The sequence below is a fragment of the Paramacrobiotus metropolitanus genome, unplaced genomic scaffold (genome assembly GCF_019649055.1).
Source record: "Paramacrobiotus metropolitanus isolate TYO unplaced genomic scaffold, Prichtersi_v1.0 Parri_scaffold0000045, whole genome shotgun sequence".
In the NCBI taxonomy this organism is placed as follows: Eukaryota; Metazoa; Tardigrada; class Eutardigrada; order Parachela; family Macrobiotidae; genus Paramacrobiotus; species Paramacrobiotus metropolitanus.
The window spans coordinates 951,671-970,505 of record NW_026570265.1 but is presented as its reverse complement, the minus strand read 5'-3'; the positions used below and the strand labels follow the sequence as shown (position 1 = coordinate 970,505).

Below are 18,835 nucleotides of genomic sequence, written 5' to 3'. Positions count from 1 at the left end.
ACGAAGCATTACAATTATTATTCAGTACGTCAATTAAGGTTAATGTGTGGAGTGAAAATTAAATAGCTGCACTCACATTTAGCTTTTTCGTCCATTTGGCCGCGTTCTGGATGGCTAAAGCTATTTATTTGGACCAGATACAAAGATGTGATGAGACCATTTAGATAATTGATGAATGGGAAAAGCGACGGAGGAATTGTTACTCACACCGGGAAAAAACGTTGGTAGGGACATGTAATGTGCTTGACTGCAAATTAACGGCATCGTTATGAAAGCGTGAATCCTGTATCAGCTCAACGGGATCAAATCCGAAAGTATGACTGTCAGGCTCTTTGGCATTGGGGTAGCTGGTCTGTAAGCCGGAAATGCGGTTAACGGGATTAAGTTATTGAATCGATTTTAAATAGCTTTTATCAAACAGATGCGCAGCTGTATGGCTGTGCATGACAGTTAATCGTAAGAAGCGGCATGCATCATACATTTATTCCACCGTCCCATCTGTATCCGTCCGCAATTTCTTCAGCAAAATCTCCGAGTCTCTGCAATAATCGGCCCATTAGAAAAAAACAAAGCACAGGCTTTGTACAAATTTCGACTCATCATTCAAATCTATTCCAGCGCTAAATTACTAGCTAATAACAAAAAGTCTTCTTTTCGGTCGCCTTTTAGTCGCTGTAAAATTAAATATATTCTGTCTGATTTATTATTATATGCAGTCGCAGAAACGCATTTGACGGCCTGCTGCAGAGTGGAGAATTAAAACGTGTTGCACTTGATCTAGATACCTATGTGCAGATTCTGCAGAGCGTACTGAGTCTTGATTGCATGACTTAACTTTTCCAAGTAATACCACAGCTAATCGTCTTTCCTTGCAACTTACTACATTTGAATAACTTCAGGAATTGGCTAATTTTTTCTCTTTCAAAGGCAAAAAAATAATTTTAAATCGCATGGTATGCCGTAAACGCTAATTGAAATTAACTGATTGATTAGAAAACCATATATAGCGCCTAACGTGCTGTAAATGCAGCCGATCCCGCGATCGCATCGCACCAGTTATTCCCAATGGAATTTATCAATGCCGCAAGGTGCAAAAGAAAACATGAATTCCCGACATTTATCGCCGTACAAATTAAACTCAGGATGGCCGAGTTAACTTACATCAAAGGGTACACGTCTGCATGGTTTTTCCCTTACAGATCAGAGAAACGAAGATCGGTAACTATTGTATATGCCGATCAGTTGCTGCAGCTACTGTTCAAGCTTTAAAGTTTGAAAATGATCCTGGAGTCTGGATGATCTTATTGCATAACGCTGTGTATGCACTTCCCAGGTGACAAACAGTGGTACGACTAGTGTTCGTTGCAACTATAAGTCTATAACTACATATAATTACTGTATTGCAATGTTACTTTTAATTATTGTACTACCGAAGTATTACAGAAGTCAATAACTGAACAAAGTTAATGGCAATACCTTGAAAGATGTAGAAATTAGAAAACTGCCAATTGAGATGAACAAAATTGCTTTCGGCATTTGGTCACTTATATTTAAATACATTTAGCTAGTTTGCAGATAACCATTCATTACAAAACATTGAAGGAAATATTAAGTTTAAAAAAACGCTCCAATATATTTCAGGAAACTGCCATTCAAGATGTTCCTGTAGAGAAAAATTACGAAGAATTCGTTTCTCGCCTAAGCTATATTATTACTTCAGATCAACAGCTTGATCACATCCTCACGATCAGTAAAGAAAAAAACATTTAAGGCAGCGTGAAACAGAGAGAGAGATGCTTATGCGGTGTACATGTAATTATATTATTACTTAAACGCAGTTGCATGCACACAGCGGGAAGTGCGCAGTTGCATGCACAAGTTTTGTCGCTTACCTTTAAAGCCACGATTTTTTTGTTTATTGCTCGGCCAAGCTCGTCACGAATAGCTAGTAACGATTTGCTTGGGTCAATTTCCTCGATTTTTGCGCCGGAACTGGTAAATCCCTGGAAGAGGAAAACAATTGCATCCACATCACGACAACACGATATTATTCTGCCCCGCAAAAATGTTGATTTTATAATATAAATATTTTTGCCGGGCAGCATTTTTTAAGCTAACGTGTAGCAGTTATTGTATGAATTCAAGGCTTGCCAGTTATTGTATTAATTTATGTCAGAAATATTTTATATTCTTAGCGCATTACTTTTACTCTGTATATCTATTATCTTGATTGACGGCTATATAGGTGTGCAAGATATCTTGTGTACGTGTAACTTGTAGGTACATGCAAGATGCGACGTGCAGTGCAGCAAATGTGTGATATTTCATCAATTTTTTTAACGATTTCAAGATGAAATCAGAAAATGACTCTTGTTAGTGCAATATGTGCGTAGGCCAACCTGTATGCCTCCAGCCACAATATAAACTATTATGGGACAGTTGTAACTCCTGCCACGGATGACAAGACAGCAAGTATTGAATACCTTTTCGATCTCATCGTAACCGGAAACTTCCCGGGTAATGCGGTGTAGTCGGGATCCAAGTTTTTCAGCCAGCATCTTCAAACTGCAATTAAACGATTTCGCAAGTTACACCTCGGAATCAGATACTTCGCAGCCGGCGATGCTATGCATTCACGCCGACAAGATCAAATGCTGCATAAAGTATAGCTAATGGTAAAGTTTGTTTGTAAATAAAAATCTAGCCAATGCTATCCGCGATCGCACAGTTGTTTCACTATTTTCGAAATTTTTTGCGTACCTGTTCATTTAACGGCTACTAGCTAGTTAAAGTCACGCCAAAATTTTTATGATAATTATCTGCTTGCTGGTAGTCAGCTAGATTTTTACTACGTAAGTCCAAACGTTATACGATTTTCATAATGTACAAATACTGTAATTATCACTGATACGCAATTTGCACAATCATGGCTATATCGTTACACACATTACAACACAGTACCTTTCCTCAGAAAACTGGACTGTTGGGCGAAACAGTGTTGATCCATACAGAAAACAAAATGCCACCGGTATCGAGAAAACTATGGAGTAGTTCGGTTTCCCACCGGTCATCGTTCTGTGTCTTCATAAATTACCAGCTGCATTACGAACAAAGCTGACGGTTGTTTTTCAACTTCTTCTACACCAAAGATTTTTCAAAATAAATTTTCATACTCGTAATTGTCACGCTTCTCCCGTCACAAAATACGTAGTTGGGAAATTTTGCATTATCGACTAATAAATCGTATTATGAATGCGACTTTGTTGGGACAGACTAGCAGAGTCCACAAAAGATTCCTCCGGTTTCGTTTTGAGATAATGCATGTTCATGTCTGTGTGAGCCAGGCCGAGCCGAATAGATATGCACACGCAACGGCGCGCGATTATTATCCTGTAACTTGCGTAAACCAGCTGCAAGTTACACACGGCATCCGCAAAATCCATATATGGACTATTGGAATTTTTCTCCCAGTTCAATAGGCAGTGAATTGTGGATAAATACAGATTTAATGGAAAAACGCTTGGAGTTTTGGTTACAGTTCACAGAATTGAATCGCGGCATTGATCCACAAGGTTTCTACGTTATGTATAAAGTAACTTAAAGCTTGCGTAATACAGTAGAATGCATGTGGGAAAAGTGTTTCGTATACATAAAAAAGCAGTACACAAATCTTCCCGGTGCAGTCCCGTAACCGGAATGCGCAGTTCCTTTTCAGACAGGAAATATGTACACTGAATACTATTTGTGAGCCTTTTCGTTGGCAGACTAATAGAGTATTTGGTCTCCTGTACTTACTTTTTTGTTTCGCTGGATTGCTTCATGATGCTGACAAGTGAACTGCGCTCGACGTACCAAAAATTATAACAGTACGTAATCATTAAACTCAAAATTGTTCGTTGCATGGTTGGTGCTGGCCAGTGGCCACTATACAAATACTGCTGTGCAATACAACATGAGTTTTAAAAAAAATGTATCAAGTAAATTAATAAAGCACACTTTTGTGGCTACGCGAGCATACGCATTGTAAAATGAAATTCTACATTATTTCCTTACAATCGTATACAGTGTAATACTGGTTTAAAAGTACCGGTTTACGAATGTAAAATTTTGTAAGTAAGAATACCGCAGTCTCATAATTTTGGTCAGTCGGAGTTGATATTCCCGGAGTTGGATATGTGGGTATTGTGTACGAGTATAGTATTAAGTCCGAAGTCGAAGATTACTTAAATAGCTTCCAACTGTGGTACTGCACCGTTCGTATGTATTGTACAAAATAGTTGTGTTTACTTTTTTGTCCTGAACATTTTACGCGTGATACACGACTCGTAAAACACAACAATGCGAGCATTCAGAAACTTAATGTACGAGCATTAACTGTTAGTAATTAACTCGTCCCATGTAAGATCCAACATCCCAATTTCATATTGTTTTATTTAAATTGATAACACTTACACGCAACTCAACTATACTCCTGTCTGTACATTTTCATTCCACATTCATTTTACGCAGAACAAGCTTTGAGTGTGTTGTGCACAGTCCCTTCTCACCTGGAAGTGCCCGGTTAACCTGGCAAATTCTTCATTTGATTGGTATCATTGAGCGAAGCTCGTTCTATACATATTGAGAGATTATGTGCATCCTGATAATGTTACGACATTACTTGAAATTTGATAGCACCTGTGTGCATGTTGTACAAACTTTTTACGCTAAACTGCTCGTATTTTCAAACAAAATTAAATAAGTAGGTTCACCGCCAGTCACATCACAGATAAGAACACGCTAAAAGCAGCACGCAGCTTATGTTTTAGCATTCACATGATACGCTCTGTAGTAAGAGGAAAAAAGAAGATGCACCATAATACAATTTGTTTTTATGTTTAATGACAGCTTGATGCTTATTGCAGCGCCACAAAGCATTACGTGCAACAACAATGCAGTCACTGTAGTATGTGCCGTGACTTTATGTTGAATCTGGAATTAATATTATGTCCAACTAAAGAGTTGCAATAAGAGCAAAAACTTTAAGCAAGCAAATCAGCACAACAGTTTCAAAAAACGACTTTGGTTATGACATCTCGTGACAACGGAACTATTACCACCATAGTATTATTATGATGTGAGTGTTCTCTTACAGTGCCTCTGCGGTTAATTTGCCCACCATAGGCAATCATGCTGTATCGAATGAAACTTATCAGGAGTACAGCTGAATCGCTATCCCTGTACTGCTAATTTTTTTAGCAAAAAATCTTAGTACTGTAATGGCACAAGCCGTAAAGATGTACAGTACGATGCTTGGCGCTGCTGATCTTTATATTATATATATACAATACATACTCTACATATATGCTTACATCACCAAGTAGGTGTTGTGACAGACACCGACAAATTTTGTAACACTGTTCATAAATTTGAATGATAATTGTATTTTATGCTTCGTTTTGTTTATTGAACTCTGCTTCCTGCTGCAGTGTTATTATAACAACAGTTATGCTTGTGTGGCCACTAATTAACAGTGTTCTCAAATATTCGCTATTGTTATCTCATTGTACGGAGATACAGGGATGGCAAAGCGGTAGCGCGTACATAACGCACGACACTGTATTTAAAAACAAAATCAGTTGAACCTGTAGTTTATAAATGTATACCTGCCATATTTTACAGCGATCTCTTATCCTATAACTCGGAATCAGATTCTGTATAAAGCCGAATATTTATTGCATACGAGGAATATCAAAAGTATTTATTCAATTTTCAAGCTAATCCAATAGGAATATAGTTGTTGAAAAGATTATTGCCATTGTCGTGACAATGATCAGTGGGGGAAATTCTGTATATTATTTAGTGACAGGTATGCGTTATTACGTGCACCATTTGAGTACATATAAGTATTCATATTACATTGCGCGCGCAATGTACTGTACATTACACAATGTATTGTGTGCACACCATTGCTGGTAGAATGTTGTGACACCATACATTGTACGTTAACAGCGCGAGCGTTTCCTTTTCTAACTTTCCTTACCATTAGCTTGATAAATTAAACTGCATTGTCGTATTTATTAGCAAGTAGTAAATCTTCCGTTTCTCACGATGACCTTGTACCTGTTTATAGAAAACTGTCAAGGGAAAGTCGAGCATAGAGCCTGCTCCGTTTAACTTTAACACGGTAGAACCAGCCTAAAGGAACTCTGAACGTTTTATGGCTTGCACGTATTAATTTTTTAGGTTGCTTCGTTGCGGCGTTTGTGGCCGGCACAGTTGTGAGGGATGAGGACTGCCGGCGTATTTGTTCGCCGAAAGCATGCTCGAAACTCAAATGCCCCTTAATTCCGACTGCCCTATGTGTCAATGACGTTTGTGGATGCAGTGCCTTTTTTATTCAGCGGCATGGAAAAAACCTAATCGACGTGACGGATTTTTGTGGACAACGTATGACAGAGTGTTTCTTCGCTAAATCCGTTTACGACTGAATGCTGGCGGTTTAATGAAAGCATTTACAAATTACAGGCATGCCGGAATCTTGGCAATTGCCATCCACAGGAAGTCTCGATGCATCAACTGGGCAGGCACAAGCATCCAGCCAGCCTGCCATCAATCAAGCTCCGCTGGCGAATACTATACCCTCTGTACGTACGAATACGTCAAGTGTCCGGCTACGGCGGCTAGTTCAATCTACGAAATCATCGTGCAAATTGCTATTTATGTATCTGGCAAATAAATAGGAATCTCATAACGATGATTATTTCAGGGTTGCCGATTTGTTTGCTTGAATGAATGGGATGTTCAAGACAGCAATCGCGTCAGCGCTGACGCCGCCGGGCTGTCGTAATGCTCCAGCAAGCTTAAGCTCTTTAGTTTTAAAATCTAATGAAATGCGATCTGAATACGTTTTTAGGTCACAAGGATCCAACCTGTATATGTCGATAATTTTGTACGAGTAGCTATTTGACGTGTGGACCATGTAACTATTAAATTTCTACGAGTTTAATTACCGTTTAGTTAGGTCACCGGTGCGGGCGGTGCATGCACGGTGCCTGTGTCGCTAATTTTACTGTATCTCGCAGTCTTAAAGTTTTAAAGAAGCAAGCTTTAATCTATAAAAGTCAAAAGCTCAAATACAGCCGATTCCACCAACTACTAATTGCAATAAAAAAGAAAACTGCAATAAAAAAGAATCTTTTGTATACTGTTAGCTGCACGTGAGGCTGACAATTAAACGGCAAAACATGTACAACATAAAAACTAGCCAACTGGATCACATATCTATATTTTCCTTCATGTTACGAGGTTTTGCATCCTTTGAAACATGAAGGTTTTAATTCTCTGATGTTTTCTGTGCTTGAAAAGTCCACCTCTAGCAAAGTTAAAGTGTAAGGGAGTTAAGAGGAGCCATTGGAAGTCGATCACCATACGACGCGTGTGTATGGTGTTTACACTTACCATACGTTCGCACTTAACCATAGCGTATGGTTAAGTGTGTGAGATGCCATGGTTAAGCGGAGCAGCTGCTCAAAACATCTTGCTGTCTGCTGATAGTGATTTTATAATTTTCGGTGTCTTCAGCGTTGTTTAACGAGAGCATAGTATTAGAGCATATTATAGCATAGTATTAGCATAGCATAGCATAGTAATACTATGCTCTCACTGTACTTCAATTACATTACATCAATTGAATTAGTTATTAGGTTTATATCGGATGGAAATGCTTAAAGTTCCAAAAACTGTGTCGAAATTTTTATCCCAGGTTTGTCGCCATTGAATTTCACGAACATGATGCAATGCACCGCGGTACTCTGGCCATTTATCTTAGCGTGGCGCTGTACTTTTGCAAAACATGACTGCATGCCTGTTATTTGCAGGAACTTCAGGTTCCCTCTTTCCTGGAGAGGGTTTTCGGCGATGGACGCTGTTTTGCGTAAGTGATTTCTGTAAAATAGTATTCTTTCACCGTTTCACGGTTTCGGAGTTTCTGTAAGAATGTGAGCACTTCCAGTTTGCACCGATTTCAGCGTGATTGCACTGTGGATTTGTGCCGAGGCGGTTAAATAACGCTTAAACGGATAAGCAGAGAGATAGTCTAGAGAGAATATAACCAATAAGTAATAAGTTACTTCTCAGCAATAAGTAAATAATGAGCAAGAAGCTCTCAGGTTCTGATTACAAACGTTCAAAATTAAAATTCACATGTAATTAATGCGGGGATTTCAGTTGTGGAAGCAAAGTAGTAGACTTTATTCAGCATTTCATATTACAGTTTTAAATTCAAGTTTTAATATTGTACAATGCACATTCTTCCGTCATTATTGTACTGAACACTTGGTTGAAAGTACTGTATATGCTCGTACTGGAATAGTTGCAAACTTGCACGACAACTGCTTTAGGTTTTTGTTCGTATGCGCTCACCCTTCCGACATCCGAACAATGTTTCACGTTTTTCATTTGTTGATGTATTTTTTGGTTCATTGCTTTCAGCTCCTCCAAAGATAGCCGACCAGTCAAAGGTGCCGTCGTGGGAATTGATTGGGGAACGACTGACTCCTGCGTGCCCATAATGGAGGACAAACAGCCCAAAGTGTTGGAGAACGCTGAAGGATCCAGAACGACACCTTCCGTGGTGGCGTTTACACCATCCGGCGAAAAACGTATCGGTATGCCGGCCAAGCGGCAAGCGGTGACGAATTCAGCAAATACTTTCTACGCCACTAAGCGTTTAATTGGAAACGAAATGAAAATGAAGGAAACAGCTGGTAAACTATGACAATACATTTCTTGCATTTTGGCTTGCGCCTTATCAGTAATGGCGAAATTTTTCGTCAGCTGAAAGGACATTACCCAAATAGAAAACCGGCGTTTTCGACTCCAACCAAGTTCTGCTTTGCCGTTTTCAAAACGTCATGAAGTTGAGCTTGACTTTAGCACTACTTGGTCTGAAGCCAACATCGGATTAATTGAATAAAATAAATCAAGGCAAATGTATGTTTGATAATTGTAATCATAATTTAAATAGTTAGTTCGCGCTGTTTTTTTACGAATAAGTCGATGTAGTTGTTTGGAATAATGTTTTCAAAGGAATTCTCTAAACGCAACTTGGAATTTGAAATTACAAAGAGTATAAAAGTCACTAACGCTAATATACAAGTGAGGTAAGTGAAAGCAGGTGAGTGCGGCACACTGTAAATATGTAAGTGCACGCAGTAGCGTAACGTTGTATATTCCTTCCAGATGAGCCATCAAAGGAGGGCACGATACTATTATTATTATTATTATTACGGCACAAGAGCAGACAACCCCAAGGGGACTTCAAGTCTGGTCTTATATGTAGGGCTGTGAAATCAAGCTGTACATGCTATTTTTTTCTGTACAAAACAGCAAATATAGATTTTGGTTGGAGTCAGCGTTGGTATCATGTGTGAACGCACCGGGTATACAGGATGACTTATATTCCATTTCATTTGGAGTATGAGCGGATCTACAACTTGGTTGGACTGCGCCCAGCTAATGCGACATAGCCTAAGGTAGCTTTAGCATAAGCTGGTTACGACTCAGGACATGTAAAATTAGCGATCGATATTGTCACGAGAAAAGTCTCCAGCCAAACTTCGGATTCCGTCTAAGTTTTTTTTATGGGTTAGTGTCTTGCATACGGAGATCTTAACTGAGATTCTTTAGGAGTAACTTAATCGTGAGTTTCCCTTGCTCCTTCATATTATTACGCATAATATTTCGGCAGAGAGCTATCTTGGGACTTCGGTTAAAAATGCCGTCATCACCGTTCCTGCATATTTCAACGACTCCCAGCGCCAAGCTACAAAGAATGCCGGTCAGATCGCCGGTTTGAATGTGTTGCGAGTTATTAACGAACCGACCGCAGCTGCGTTGGCTTTCGGAATGGACAAAGTCAAAGATCAGATGTATGTGATTATTATGAAATTGAAAGTCAAATTAGTTACTCATTAAATGGCGTATTTATTCGTTTTAACGCGGAATGAACTTGTGTCACGCTAAGTATTTGCTTTGTTAACTCTAATCTAGCAATTAATTCCGGTCTTCTCCATAGCATTGCCGTTTATGATCTGGGAGGCGGAACATTCGACATTTCAATCCTGGAGATTCAGAAAGTTGTTTTTGAGGTGAAATCGACGAACGGCGATACTTTCCTTGGCGGCGAAGATTTTGATACTGCCCTTTTGCAATTCATCGTTAAAGAATTCAAACGTGATGTGAGTACTTCTGTTAATATCGTTTACCAACCATGCTGTGCTTGCTTCTACAGCTACGTTTTCAGCATTGTATTGCTTCGTTTTTAGCAAGGCGTTGACATCACCAAGGACAACATGGCCATGCAGCGCCTAAGAGAAGCAGCCGAAAAGGCTAAATGTGAACTGTCCTCCGCCCTGCAGACGGATATCAATTTGCCGTATTTGACAATGGACGCCGCCGGCCCAAAGCATCTCAACATGAAACTCACGCGTTCGAAGTTCGAAAGTATTGTGGATCCTTTAATCAAGCGCACAAGCGCACAGTCGAGCCGTGTCAGAAAGCCTTAAAAGATGCCGAAGTCAGCGTAAATGATATGGGCAAAGTGATTCTTGGTGGCAGAGGGAAGCGAGTTTTAAAGGTAATTTTCTACTCTGGCATTACGTTTGCGTTAAACTGTTATTAGCTAGCCCGGGCTGTTAGATTTTTATTGAACCATCCGATTTCCTAGATGGGATGCCCTCTTCATTGCCCGAGCTTCCGGGTGATGCGGTCGTTTTCCACAAACGCGGTAGGTAAAATTATTGTGATTTAAACTGATAACGTGAAAATGAACAATAATAACACAACAAAATTTTACAATGATTACGTAAAAAAATCAGTCAGTCTTTTTTATTTTAGGCTATTTTGTTTCGGCCGCAGTCCACTGCTTTGAAGACTGTTATTAATGAACAGGAGCTAGAGCTTGCTGCGGAACGGCGGGCCCAGCGTAACCTACGGGAGAAACTGCAGGCTACAAATACGCAGTTGTTACATGCGTCCGGTCTTCTAAATATCACGGGGATAATTAAAGAAGCCGGGAAAATGTTGCAGCTGCTTTCTCCAGATCTTAAACATTTAACGAGAAAAGATGTTAGTTGGCATTATATTATTATTATTATCGCACTACAGTAGAGGTGTTTATAAAAATATAATTACTATAATGATCGCATTTTGTTTAGAATGAAAGGGCGATTAAACGCAGCTGGAAGGCATTTGCGGAGATCCATAAGGATTTGTTTCTATCGATTCGTCTGGATGGCAAGCAAGTGATTACCGAGGCGATTCGGTTACGGATGGGCGAAATTATATCAACCATCTCGACAAGGGCAGACCCAAAGAGTTTCAGTTATGATCGGTTTTGGATAGAGCGTGCACATTGGAGTACCGAAGAGTACAGTGTGGTGATCTTCCTCTGTATGTTGCTAGATATTCAGTTTGCTACTCTTTGCAATGGTGAGATTAAATTCTCGTATGTTAGCATCAGTGATAGGGGCAAAGAACTTGTATATACTAAATGGATTTAGTGGTTTGCAAATTTGTTCGTAGTGTGGTTCAGTAATCAGATAAAGTCAGTTTCATTTTTGAATGGTGGTGGAAACAAACTTAAGTACGTGAACAAAAATTGAATTCGCCTCGTTCAGTGTGACGGGCCGTCGTGTGCAATGAGCGTGGTACACAAGTTGCTTACAGACCGCTGACAACTTATGTGTATCGGTTTGGTTTCCAGTTTCCACTTGTATAAACAATCAAATTCACATCGCCCGTTTGCCTCCTTTCTCCGTTTTTAGTTGGCCATTACAGCGATTCCGCCGCTTTACACCGCTCTATGCCACAAGACCGACGATACCGCAGTTACCATTTAGTTTTTGAACCATTTTTGGTAAAGATAAATGTATTCGCGAAGAAACCGAGGCAGAGGTCGGGGTGGTCGTGGCTATTCCGGTGGTCCCGGTTGGCGGAATGCGCAGTCTGACAGCGACAACGATGGCGCATCCAGCATACATCAACAACTTTCCAACTTTCAGAGAATATGCACTAGTACGAACAGTATCCAACTGCAAGATGTAGGGTTTTACGGAGATCCAGAGGGGAATTGGTTATCTGATCTGACAGGCAGAAGCAAATTGTGCGTAATGACGGTCCACTGCGACGCTGACGCTCCAACGCGAGTGCGCTTCAGTCTGGCTGCTGAATTCAGTAATGTCAGAAAGAGACGATACATGTCATTATCAACCGAGGGCTGTGCATCCTTTATCAGTGGCTGGAGGCCAGGAACATGCCGATGAAACGATGATGATCGAATTAGACGCTTGAGGTATATAATTATATTGTGCAAGGAAGTACTTACAACTTGGCGAGAAGTTAGGAAATGTTGCATTAACATAATTAATCTCCCCATTAGGTAATAATTGATAAGCATTCTTTAATGGAGGGTTATGTGACTTGTTTTCTAGGTAAAACGCGGCCTCGTCTGAAGTTCTGAACCGTAGTTGTGCATACAGTATGTATTAACGGTATGCCATGCTCACCATTAGGCATTGTACACAGCAGATCCGGCAGTTTTCGAAGGTTGTTTTGGGGACGATTGATAAAATATTTTTATTCGTGTCTGCAGGCACGATACTAAAATTCTGGCCAGCAAATCGCTGTTAATCGGAGCTGATCAAAATCCCATACGGTCAAGATGCCAGTAATGCTACTGGTTACATTTTGGAGCGGCTAACATTGGGGGGAAAGACATTTTGGGTAAAATTCAGCGTCTGGGTATAGAGATCACAGCCTCATAGTCTGCGAATCACGAATTACGGTACTGGAAGATAATCTCGGAGCGTACCGGTATGCGGAAATTTTAACTTTACAGTATATCAATGTGGGCTTACCCGTAAGGATTGTAATATCATTTGTCGCCTTTACTGTATGCTGTGCATCTGTAACATAACATTAACATTTCTTAACATTTCTCCTTCGTTCACTAATCTATTAAAGTGGGGCAAGACCGTATCTGCTGCATGTGATTTGTGTGGAGCGACTAAAGGCACTCTTTGTCATATTCTTAATTGCTGTCCGATTTCACTTAATAGCCATCGTTACACCTGGCGTCATAATAGCATTCTGAAAGCTGTTTACGATTTCATGACCGGTGTGGCTGATCATAGAAAATGGGAAATTCTTTCTGATCTAAATCAGTCTAGCTACGATAACCACACTAGCACAATTCCTGTTAGTGTTCTTTCTACCTCTCTGTGTCCGGACTTGTGTTGCATTAACCGCGCGGAGAAGCGCATTATTTTGGCAGAGGTGACTGTACCGTTTGATACGATCAACGGGTTTAACAATGCGGAAGCCAGAAAGCGAACTCGTTACGCGTCCCTCGTAAACGAACTTACGGGTGAAGGCTGGCACACCGACTACTACCACCTAGCCGTTGGATCACGAGGGATGATAGCCCGCCAAGCCATACACAATATCCTTAGTATGGCGACACTGATGCGAGCTCCTTCGAAAGTGATCGAGACTAAATCTCTGTTTTCTAACCTGGCTAAAATTTCGATTAACTGCAGCTATGTTATCTTTTTAAATAAGTCTAACAAAGATTGGACCGTTCCTTCTCCTGATCAACTGTTCACTGTCAGTACTCGCTGAGCCGTTCTGTTTCGCCGGTCGACTTCGGCACGGTCGCAAACGATGCCGTTTTTGCCCCAGATTGGTGTTGTTGGTGAATGACTGTTCCGTTACATTTTACCTTTATTGCGATGAATGTAATTAATCTATGTAATATCACATTGTACAGTTGCATACGGAAGAGGCCAGTTTAACGTTGCTATGAATAAGTTTCCCTGACTTTCCTTTTTTCCCGAGTTTCTTTTCAGTATTATAAAATGAAAATTTTTGAAAATTACATCTAATCGTTAAATATGCTGTATGTTAGATAGGTAGCGGGTTTTTGGTCAGCCAGGGAAACTTAAAATTTAAAGTTAAACTTAAGCTTTAATTTAATTTATTTCGAATGACATAAGTGACATAAGCATATGATCGTATATTGGCCTCTCCCCACTTGCAACTATAAGACCATTTGAATGATGTAGAAAGATGCAGACTTGCGCGCCTGCTGAAGTTAGAAGTATGGTTTTAATCGCAATAAAGGCTGTATTTTTTTTTGTGGTCACTGCTTCATTTGCTGTGCGTTTGGACTTTGGTCACCGCTTTATTTGCTGTACTTGTATTCCAGGGACGGCATTTATATAGGAGTATTGTATTGTACAATACAATACAATAATTCAGCTGGTAATATCACTAGAAGTAGAAGTCAATATGGAACCGATTCGGATATTATAATTATTGGACTGGATCTACCACGTTATCGCAGTTCGATGAAATTTCGTTTCGGGGATTTTGATATGCTTATCGAAAGTGTAACAGATGGAAATGATCCGAATTCTGTCTGCACCTGGCCCAGGAATATTTGTGGATATCACTTTCATGTTGGCAACTGTCCTGGAAAGCTGTACCGGTAGGTTAGCCGTTGCCCCGTAAAGTATAAATGTTAATATTTGTAACTGTAGGGGGGTATGACTGTACACTGATTATTGAATATCGAAGTGTGATTATGCTATTCTGAACAGGACAATCATAGTTCGAAAATTTCGAAATAATATAGTATAATGTTTCGAACCTGTTCGCACATATGTGGTGACACGTCTGGCAATTTACATAAGCTTTTGCGCAGTTAACGGACCTTTTGTCTTTTGATTGTACAATTATAAAGTTTTCTGCGAAAGTTTTCATCCAATTTTTTTTCTAAGCTGCGATTGTTTCGATGGTGGACGAACAACATTTTTACAGGGGTGGCCGGTGGGCTACGTTCGTTGATGGGTGAATGTCCAAGTTGGCGTCCACGTTGATGGGTGAATGACGTTTACACGTATCGTATATTCCGCAGCTTAATTGTGAATTCTAATCGCTAGTTCTCTACCACGCTAATACGGTGCTATTAACGCTGTGGCGAATGTTAATTAGGAAAAGGAACAGGAAATTCAGGAATTGAGTCGTCCATTGCGCAATGCTGGAGCATTGCTGGGATTCATCTATACTTGTACAGGTAGTTTACTTAAATTCGTGCTGAATTCAGTCGTGGAGGATTGCAGAAGGTGAGCAGCGCCGGCCTGTTCCTTAAATGTATTACAAGCACTTGACAAGGCTGTATAAGCTTCGGCATAGCTGCATCAGCCTGCATGGGACTAAATTTGTGCCGTTTCATGCATATGAAGATAACTCGGCATTAATTTAAATAAAAACGATAAACCTCAGTGAATAATTTTTTCTACTATTATTCTGATGATTGAATTGACAAAAAAGTGCCCGGGTATGCACTCCAGGTATGTATAATGTTTTTTCATGGACATGCGATATCCGTTTTGATGGCGATTTTAATAATTGCGGATGTTATTTAGTCCGATCTCCACGATGACATTTGTGAAAAGAACAGCATGTTAATCTGGTACTGCCGTTTGTACAATTACACGACTAATTTCCTTACCTTTTTTTATATATTATAGCTATCAGCTACTATTGCTACGCACGATCTGGATCAGATCTCGGATAATATGGTTTACGATGCAAAATGAAGAAAAACAATGCACTTGGGTAAGCATGTATTTTCTAAGATTAGCCTGCTTAAGCCTGTATTAGTCTTCTCTGTATTTGCGAAATTGTGGCATTTCAATCAGTATGACCTTCTTTTCTCAGATTTGTCCCGTGAAGAGGTCCGCGGAAATATCGGCCGACATCAGCTGAAATAGGAAGCCGATGCGTTAAAGAAAAAGAACAAGCGAAACACGTTCTCCGGCATTCATAAGTAATCAAACGTTTTGCCGTAGTTGCTTAATTTGATTCAGGCCGTAGTGCAGCTTTGTCAGTCAGTCCCTAACTCATAAGCATCTTTCCATACTCAGTAGTGCTTTCAGGTATTTATTTGATTTTGCTGCACGAAAAGACAGTATACCGGTATTTGTTGAAGGAAATCGGTACTGTGCTGTCTTTGCATTCCCTCTGACTAATAGTGAAAAATCCAAAACTCATATCCAAATCTTCTCCTGGAAGTGACTAGTCCGAAAAGCCTGGCCGGCAGTACAGTAAATCCGTTGCGGAAAAGTTGATAACCGCTTGTGGTTTGCAGGTTCTTTCTAGTGAAATTCGTGACAAGGGTAACGCTGCGAACGGAGAGCAGCCGGTTGGGAAGAGAATCGTGGTTCAGCAAGTGCATGTGAAGGACGAAGACAGCGGTTTGAAAGTAGTTTTTACTTTTACCTTAATATGGAAGGTAAAAAAGTGTTACGATAAGGATAGACAATTCGCTGTTTGTAGTTATTTCTCTGTTGTTACACTTCTACCTTTTGGTTGTCTGATATTGAATAAACTGTTACAGTACTGTATATATATGCATTGATATATAGTACTGACTTGAGTGACTTCAAAAATCAAGATTTCAGCAGTTGTACAACCACAATGATCGCTGTCAACAGATTTAATGTCCACCTACGTCAAGGTAAAGAACTATTCTGAAAACCACATTACGAATAATTAAGTTTTAAATTAAATCTGCCAAACTGTCAATCGGTCTAGTATAGACCAAATCTTCACCCCCATCGCTGACGCTAACATGCGACAATCTGATCTCTCCATTGCTAAGGACAGCAAACTGAATGCCAAGCAATATACAGAGGCAGATCACCACACGGTACTCGTCAGTACTCCAACGTGCACGCACTATCCAAAAGCGATCATCACTGGGATTCTTCGGGTCTGCCCTTGTCCAGATGGTTGATATAATTTCGCCCATCCGCAACCGAATCTCCTCGCTAATCACTTGCTTCCCATCTAGACGGATCGATAGAAACAAATGCTTGTGGATCTCTGCGAATGCTTCCCAGGCAACTTTCATATTCGTCTGAATGAAGACACAAACAAACATTTTTCTAGCAACCTGCGCAACGATCAGGAAAACGTGATTCTGTGCAATCACTAGACCAGAAGTTTTTTAGACAACAGATCCCAGCACGTACATACTTAAGACTACTTACGTCTTTGTCTTTCGTCAACAAATGTTTACGATCTTCTGGACAGCGTAAATCGAGCGATTTCTTAGCTTCTTCAATTATTCCTCGAATGTTTAGGAGATCGGAATCATACAACAGTTGCGTTTTCTTGGACTGCAGTTGTTCCTGCAGATCTCTCCGCAACTGCCGTTTCGCAACAAGTAGTTGCTCTTGTGCGTAAATAAGAGTTTTCAATGCAGCTGAGTGCTGTGACTGGCGTGACAAAAATCTCTGAAACAAATAACGGCGAAAAATTATTTTTGAAGCCCTCAATATAAAGATTTTTTCTTGTTTAAGGTTTGAGATAAAAAAGTGAAAGACCGAAAATTTATTGGACTACTGTTAATAGTAAGATTCGCAGTATCTACAGCGCTTGGCCTTACCCATTTAGCGTTCTCCAACACTTTGGGCTGTTTGCCCTCCACTATGGCCACGCTGGAGTTGGTCGTTCCCAAGTCAATTCCCACGACGGCACCTTTGACAGGTCCGCTATCCTTGGTGGAGCTGAAAGCAACAAAACCTGAACAGACTAGAGAGAAAGAGTACAAAAAAGAAAGACAAAAAACTGAAATGTTAATTGTTGCGTTGCGAAGCGTTGAGAACTGAGTAGCTGAAACTGGCTTTCAGAAACCTTTAAACTACGAAATCATAAACTCTAAAGCTGTTTATAAAAATCACTTACGCAAAACGGTGCTGATTGCCGAAAACTCTCTCCAGAAGACAGGAAACCCGAAGTTCCTGGAAACATCAGGCACAGTAAGAAACGCAAGGAGGATCAGATCGCCAGAGTACCGAAGTAACTGCATCGTTCTCTTAACTTCGATGGCGACAAACCTGAGTTAAACGTTTCAGAACAGTTTGTGAAAGCATTTTCAACCGATCGGTATCCAAATAGAAACGCGCAGTTTTAGAAGTACCGCTGTATTTTTCGCACAGTTACGATAAGGAATTACGTATCAGGACATGTGCAAACTAAACAAGACAGAAAAGAATGCTGGGCGAGAGCATAGTATTACCGTGCAGACGGATCGTTTGTGGCAATTTTTATCGTAAATTTACGTGAACAGCACCGCTGACATAACATACCGAGGCGGTGAGCATGCGACGGGCAGTGTTGGCAGTCCTTTGTTCAGTGTGCCCTGCTGCTAAATTACGTGCAAATTTTAAATATTCAAAAATGTTCAACTTTGTTTATTCTTAAGCCAAAATTGTATCCATAGGCTTAAAAAATACGTAATAACACATACTTTTTGGTTGTCAGAATGTATTTTTGTGCTTGTGTGCCAAAGCATTGTTATGACCGTAAGAATTTAACATACTCGTCTATGGCAAACCTGGTGCTGGATTTATGCATTTTCCCATAGAAGACTATGTTAACTGCGGAGAGTCATATCATTACTTTGTAATCAAAATAAAAAAACTACATCCATGCTGCCAAAAGGTATATATTATTATGTATTTTTTAAGCCTATGGATACAATTTTGGCTTAAGAATAAACAAAGTTGAACATTTTTGAATATTTAAAATTTGCACGTAATTTAGCAGCAGTCACACTGAACAAAGTACTGCCAGCACTGCCCGTCGCATGCTCACCGCCTCGGTATGTTATGTCAGCGGTGCTGTTCACGTAAATTTACGATAAAAATTGCCACAAACGATCCGTCTGCACGGTAATACTATGCTCTCGTACAGTGAGAGCTCTCACAATACTATGCTCTCA

The 18,835-nt window shown here is 40.0% G+C and overlaps 4 protein-coding genes and 1 long non-coding RNA gene across 8 annotated transcripts in view; 3 read left to right on the top strand and 2 right to left on the bottom strand.

Annotated features, from left to right (window-relative positions):
- The window catches only part of LOC129591305 (voltage-dependent calcium channel subunit alpha-2/delta-3-like), a 38,050-nt gene extending 34,522 nt beyond the window's left edge, over positions 1-3,528 (bottom strand). Inside the window, exons 1-6 of one of the 2 annotated variants that reach the window (XM_055486909.1) lie at positions 2,962-3,528; positions 2,484-2,565; positions 1,893-2,003; positions 480-539; positions 208-352; positions 77-120 (exon numbers count right to left, since the gene is read on the bottom strand). In XM_055486909.1, the coding sequence (XP_055342884.1) occupies positions 77-120; positions 208-352; positions 480-539; positions 1,893-2,003; positions 2,484-2,565; positions 2,962-3,071 (552 nt within the window). In that variant the 5' untranslated portion in view covers positions 3,072-3,528. Of the gene's footprint in view, positions 1-76; positions 121-207; positions 353-479; positions 540-1,476; positions 1,575-1,892; positions 2,004-2,483; positions 2,566-2,961 lie in introns of those variants that run through there. The other variant, XM_055486910.1, reaches the window with a different exon arrangement.
- Positions 62-7,056, top strand: LOC129591306 (uncharacterized). 2 transcript variants are annotated; one of them, XM_055486911.1, is made up of 4 exons: positions 62-224; positions 6,226-6,429; positions 6,508-6,626; positions 6,749-7,056. In XM_055486911.1, the coding sequence occupies exons 1-4, from the start codon at positions 176-178 to the stop codon at positions 6,827-6,829; spliced, it is 453 nt and encodes a 150-aa protein (XP_055342886.1). In that variant the 5' UTR covers positions 62-175; the 3' UTR covers positions 6,830-7,056. The 2 variants fall into 2 exon arrangements, with proteins under 2 accessions (XP_055342886.1, XP_055342887.1); XM_055486912.1 differs by lacking the exon at positions 62-224 and adding an exon at positions 5,641-5,848.
- Positions 7,057-7,538: 482 nt separating this feature from the next.
- On the top strand, positions 7,539-13,076 carry LOC129591179 (stress-70 protein, mitochondrial-like). Its single transcript, XM_055486732.1, is given in 12 exon segments — positions 7,539-7,744; positions 7,860-7,915; positions 8,473-8,747; positions 9,731-9,911; positions 10,058-10,220; positions 10,308-10,511; positions 10,514-10,618; positions 10,709-10,768; positions 10,879-11,109; positions 11,199-12,334; positions 12,474-12,533; positions 12,635-13,076. Coding segments are annotated over 10 exon segments (1,668 nt in total). The 5' UTR covers positions 7,539-7,696; the 3' UTR covers positions 11,544-12,334; positions 12,474-12,533; positions 12,635-13,076.
- A 1,468-nt stretch (positions 13,077-14,544) lies between these two features.
- On the top strand, positions 14,545-16,470 carry LOC129591181 (uncharacterized). Of its 2 annotated transcripts, XR_008690824.1 has the most exons (5): positions 14,545-14,924; positions 15,037-15,517; positions 15,576-15,663; positions 15,766-15,874; positions 16,196-16,470. It is a non-coding gene; the product is annotated as an uncharacterized LOC129591181 (long non-coding RNA). The 2 variants fall into 2 exon arrangements; XR_008690823.1 differs by having other exon boundaries at positions 14,545-15,517.
- A 65-nt stretch (positions 16,471-16,535) lies between these two features.
- LOC129591180 (uncharacterized) lies at positions 16,536-18,126 on the bottom strand. The gene is made up of 5 exons (XM_055486734.1): positions 17,949-18,126; positions 17,797-17,852; positions 17,498-17,618; positions 17,100-17,345; positions 16,536-16,966 (listed from the first exon to the last, which is right to left on the bottom strand). The coding sequence occupies exons 1-5, from the start codon at positions 17,982-17,984 to the stop codon at positions 16,607-16,609; spliced, it is 819 nt and encodes a 272-aa protein (XP_055342709.1). The 5' UTR covers positions 17,985-18,126; the 3' UTR covers positions 16,536-16,606.
- Between the last annotated feature and the right edge of the window lie 709 nt (positions 18,127-18,835).